General features: G+C 31.6%; 1 protein-coding gene across 1 annotated transcript; it reads right to left on the bottom strand.

Annotated features, from left to right (window-relative positions):
* Positions 1–4,467: 4,467 nt before the first annotated feature.
* Positions 4,468–5,052, bottom strand: LOC143571745 (uncharacterized protein C115.02c-like). Its single transcript, XM_077057089.1, has 4 exons — positions 5,019–5,052; positions 4,889–4,945; positions 4,658–4,786; positions 4,468–4,566 (listed from the first exon to the last, which is right to left on the bottom strand). The coding sequence occupies exons 2-4, from the start codon at positions 4,898–4,900 to the stop codon at positions 4,468–4,470; spliced, it is 240 nt and encodes a 79-aa protein (XP_076913204.1). The 5' UTR covers positions 4,901–4,945; positions 5,019–5,052.
* Positions 5,053–6,011: the final 959 nt, after the last annotated feature.

The following is a 6,011-nucleotide window of genomic DNA, read 5'->3' as shown; positions in this document are numbered from 1 at the left end:
ACATGACCATATTTAACGAGAAAATTTAACTGGGTTAGGGTTAAAGGACGTAACGTGATAGAGTTTTTAAATATAAATGATGCTTTCTGTCATTAAGTTTGTCAAATGACGTCCATTGAAAAACCATGCAAACATAAAGGATGTCTTTTGTCATTTTGTCAAAAAAAGTGACTATAGATTAATTATATTAGACAATTCTAGAATTATGGAATATTTTAGTAATTATTAACTTATAGTTTTGTTGAGACCAATATACTTATATTGGGATTTAAAAAAGTTATTATTTTATTATTTTATCAATCAAGTTCCAATTTTATACTGATCCCAATTAGGATCGGACAAATTATTAATTTTATCAAAATTATTAATTTATTAAATTATAGTGGTTTTATTGTATTTAATTATATTTATAAAAACAACCACCTTATATGAGAGGCATAGGCGGCATTAAGTCACATGATACCGAATTTATTTGTTATATACATCACTATTTATCATTTATAAGATTTTAAGCTATGAGGCTTTTATAGTTTACTCTTATTATAATATTCATATTAATCAACGTAGAAACCAAGATTAGGAAAGGGAGGGCTTGGGAGTTTAATAATTTGGATAGTACCGTCCAAAGATGGGAAATTTGGAGAAGGTTGTCATTGTTGGGTTAATTTTGATCATTCCTCAAAGTTATGTTTGAGTTGAAAATTTAATTATTAGAATTATTAGATAGTTATGTAATTGTTTAAGCTAGTGGGCATTCCCTCACTTTTTTTTGACAGGTATTGGTTTGTTTCGTTACATTATATGTTCGATATTGACAATCAGTTGAGTAGCTAGAAAAGAAAACCTAAAATTTAAAGACGTATATGCCCAATAGAATAGCAACACCCATTTCACATAGATAAAAGGAAAGGATATGATACAGTTCGGATAGCACCGACATCGGTGTCGATGATTTTCGGTCGTAACCATTCAGTTCGTCACGCAACCTACCATGCACTGACACTCGATGTTTACGTTATCAAAACATGCTTTATTTTGAATACGAATACGCTTTTAAGAAAATTTATTCCTTAATCACAACTACGAATTCAATTTTTCTTTTTTAAGCTAACAAACACGAATTTATAAAAAATAAAGGTATTTGAAAACAGAAACTTCAAAAAATAAATTCGTTTTAAGTTAACAAACACGAATTTATAGAAAAGTAAAGTTATTTGAAAATTGAAACTTCAAAAAATAGATTCCTTAGAACATCTTGGATGTCATTATCATTTTAAAATTTTAAAATAAAAAATGAAGAAAAAAACCAAAACATTACTCGAAAAATGGCATAAAGATTTTAAAAGTTATTGGCAAAGGGTCCTATCCATTCCATATGTGAATTATAATGTTATATATCGTTGAGAGACTATAAAATAAGATGACTTACGACATGTGACGTCTAGTTAGTAAATAATGATTTTTTATTTTAAGGGTGTAATGGCATTGTAGTCTCATATATATATATATATATATATATATATATATATGATCATTTCAGAAGTTTTTTACAACGAGAAGTGCGAGAAGTGAAGGTGTAACTCCATTAATCCCTAATTTCACTCAATTTCTTATGTGTAGGTGCGTTGTGTGGGTGCATATGTATGTGTGTAGGTACGTATGTTTGTATATGTGTATGTATGTTTGTATGTGTGTAGGTACATAGGTTTGAATGTGACTCGGTACATTTATATGTTTGTAGGTTGGTTTGAATGTGTAATTAAGACATAAGTACAACCAACCTACATATATGTATGTAACATCATATGAAAGGAAGTGAAATTATGGATTAATGGAGTTATACCTTCACTTATCCCATTTCTCGTTGTAATATAACTTCTCGCAAGATCCATCCCAATATATATATATATATATATATATATATATATATCCATCCCATATATATATTTATATATATAGGGGAATGTTAACGTACAAATAAAATTAGCGTGCTAAACGTGAGAATCAAGTAGAGTATTTATATATACAAGTAGAGTAATTATTTAATTACTCTATGATAATTACTCTATAATGTAATTACATAATTACTCTTCTTTTATATATAATTTATCTACTTGATTTTCACGTTTAGCACATTAATTTTATTTGTATTTAATCCAAACCCACACACACACACACACTAGCAAAAGAGCATGCACGTTACGGCGGGGCGCAACAGGGATTTTGTCGGTATAGGGTTGGTTCGTTATGGTACTGGCATTGGCTGTGGATCCATGGCAATTGATTGAAGGGCGGTAGCAGGTCCAAGGGGGTATATTTATGAAAATCACTTCACCCACCCATCCGCCCAATTGTTGGCATGTTCGTTCCTGACCGGATCAACGATTTCCTAATAGATAGTCAAATGATCATGAGCGTATATGAAGATATGCAATTAGCCCGCTGCATAATGACAAAATAAAACTCATAAACATTGTCACTCAAACTCTTAAAACTGATAAAATTGCTAGTTAGATCACAATGATCATTTTCTTATACACACATGCATCCAAACCCCATTGGGCTTTCCAAAAGCTCACTATATTTTCCTTCATAAACAATTTCACGTAACTGATTAAATTAGTGTGTAAAGTGTCAATAATAATTTCATATTCACAAACACAACCAGACACCCGCTAACAAGTCCGTCATATTGTTATTATGTTTCATAATTAGAGGTGTCTATTGTGACCATACTTAGGAAAAGAAGAGTGAAATGTAAATTAAGGCTCACATAATTGAAAGTTGGAACTTATGAAGCATAAGGGAAAGACACATGAGCTCACTCACTTTCTAAGAATATACATATAATTCTTCAACCAATAAGAAAGAGTAAGATTATTTTCTACTAATTTAAAAAAAAAAAAAAACATTATGAAAAACTACATTTGTAACTTATAAAGCTGCGAGTTGGAATATAAGCTACAACCAACCAGAAAAATAAGTTGAAACCCAATTCATAATTTGGGGCATAAAGCGCTTAGAGTTTAAACCATCATACTTGTTTATTAAATTCATAATGATGCACATTATGTAGACATAAACTTTCAAGATCCAACATGTTATGTAAAGAAAGTTACAATAGCTCTTTGGTTCCTTATTTTGACGCAAAACATCACCATAGAGGGCCTGAAGTAGAAACAACCTTTTATTTATTTTTTTATAAAAATTCGAATACATATGATCAGAGCTGGCTTATGAAAATTCTTTTGAATGTACTCTCAATATCAAAATGTGAATCTAAGGTACCTGTTTGGAATGATACATAAGCTTTCGTTATTATAACAAATATCATAATCAAGCCGTGATATATAGCTTAAATGGGTTAGTTTTGCATGGTGACTTGGTCACTAATTGTTGAATCGTAACATGGGCAATTTTTTTAGATGATTGTTATAGGGATCAATTTCATCAAAATGGTATCACTCAAGTAACTTTGTTGATAACTCGAGCTTAACAGAGCACACTTAAGGCCTTGACCTTTGAGTTTCTGTTGGCTTTTCGGGTAACTTTGACAATAAAGTCAACCCTTTTTAAAAAGTCAAACCCACCAAAAAAATGTTTTCAAAGCTGCCTGCAGTGGCCTAAATACAACACCTAAAGCTTTATCAGTTCCACTCAAATTATTCTTAATGTTTTTAAAGCTGCCTGCAGTGGCCTAAATACAAACAGTATCCAAGTTTTTTTATCAAAAAAAGAATATAATAAATCAAAGACCTTTCCATTCCAATATAATTGTCTAATCCATTCATTAAATAGTTTACCATTACATACCTAGTCATTGCGAATGCATTACCGAGCATCATGAAATGTAGCAAAAATTGTGCCAAAAACAAGCCTTTTTCTCAGCATGAAATAACGCATTCCATTTGATTAAGTTCTTTTACCAATTCTTAAGCTGAAAGGATAAGTCACGTGTATCACAAAAGAGTAAAAAGACTCAGAAAATTAATTAATGCAAATTATTTTGGGCGTTTCAGTGCAAATAATTTTACATGATCCACCAACTTATGTAAGAGATAAAATAATATCTAACAAAACCTAATTTGTTCATGCTTGTATCACATGATCATTGTTGTATTCGACCCTTTGACTTTGACCTCCCTTCCCCACTATCATTTCTGCATGTTGCTCAAGATACTCACTGTTGTTTATTTCTGTCAGCCTGTTATTTATTATCCACGTCAAATACATTGACTTTTCATGGTCAAACCCTTAAAATCTTGAAATGGAATCGGTTTGTTTGACCAGCTCTTTAAAGTCAAACTAAGGTCAACAAGAGTGACAAATTGGTAGGAAGTTGTTCTGTTGTGGAGCCCAAATATTGGCACATTATCCAACGCCAATGTATGAAATTTCTCGATCATTAGAATTATTAAACGTCATCATAAAGTAAAAGTAATTATTTAAAATATCATACTAATTTATTTATTTACTGCATAGCCTAAAATAGTCAGCAACACCAAGAGGTTTGTCACAAAGTTCCTCAAAAGGAAAATATGCACATCCATTAGCACCCAACGGAACCTATGCATCACACACAATAAGTAAAATAAAGTTGCTTCAAAATAATACAAATTTCATATAACATAAACTAATATTAATAAATCGGACATACTTGTAATTTTTGACCCATAACAACTTCCACTTTGTGGGGCTGAGGCGTATGTTGTTCCCCAACCAACTCTTTAAACTTTTGCATAATAAAATCAGACTCAATCTTCACGAAGTAGAAACCTTCTTCAGCCTAAGTATAAAGTAAAAAAAAATACAGGATTTAAGTTAAGGCATATATTTTTGAAAAATATAATATTTTTAAAAAAGAGAGTGAAAAAGTTTTCATTTTTACCGAGGTTCTCATCCGATAATCTATTAACGAACCAATTTCATGAATTACACACCTTTTCTGCATCCATGAAACAAAAACATGATAACTAACAAGGAAAAATGGGTAAAAATGTCATAATTAATGAAACTACCTTAAGGGTGGCGATAAATGGTAGAAAAAGGTCTCTTTGCTTGCTTACTCAAAGACTACTTGCTCATGGTTTACTCAATAAGTATTATCATACGCCCCCCTATCAACTCAAGACCTCGATGTTATGAGTGGAATAGGGACCCTCGATCCAAATACGTTGGTTGTTACCAATGGAAAGGACACTTACTTGCGCTATTATCCGAGTACGTTAGTTGTTACCAAATGAAAAGGAACTTACTTGCTCATTTACAATTGTTCATGGAATTATAGATTTTTATGTACTTATATTAATTGTGGAAGTAGACCAACTATTCATATAGTTGACCATTATTTTATATATATGCTACATGTACCTTTTTTAGAGATGATGTCGTGAAGAAGACACTAGACTTAGGATATCTTAAAATAAGTATTTGAAATGTTACATTTCCTTGTAATTTCTTTATTTGCAACAACTTGTGCACTTGACGCCTTTAAATGGATTATTGATAATATTGTCACTTAATAGTGTCACATGTGTTTTGAGCAATCTGTACGTCACACTCAAGCGTTTCCGCTTTAGCCGGGGTGTTACACAGCTTCCAAGGGGCAGAGCCCCTGACTAGGGTCGAGCTGATTATTCATTAGAATTCTTAAATGATTATTCTTTTCGCTATCTAATTCGTTATGACGAATGGTTCCATTCGTTATCTCATCAGGATGAATGAATGAATAACGAATGAGTAGACCATTCGTGGTTTCTATGAACGAATGGGAGGTTCATTCGTTACAAGAACACACGAGTGTATCTATAACGAATGGTTTGATTCCCTGTCTCTTCACGTCGAATGAATGGATAACGAATGAATAAGATCATTCGTGACTTATATATGACGAATGGGAGGCTCATTCGTTACCAAAACATACGAATGTATCTTATTCACTATGACTTCTTAACGAATGATTAGCCATTCGTTTGTCATAACGAATGGATATAAAAAATTATCTAATCTTT

The sequence above is a fragment of the Bidens hawaiensis genome, unplaced genomic scaffold, assembly GCF_021521415.1.
Source record: "Bidens hawaiensis isolate Kalapana, Puna unplaced genomic scaffold, B.hawaiensis_p1.1 tig00001336_1, whole genome shotgun sequence".
In the NCBI taxonomy this organism is placed as follows: Eukaryota; Viridiplantae; Streptophyta; class Magnoliopsida; order Asterales; family Asteraceae; genus Bidens; species Bidens hawaiensis.
Note: the sequence above shows the minus strand (reverse complement) of the source record. Positions and strands in the feature narration are given on the sequence as shown.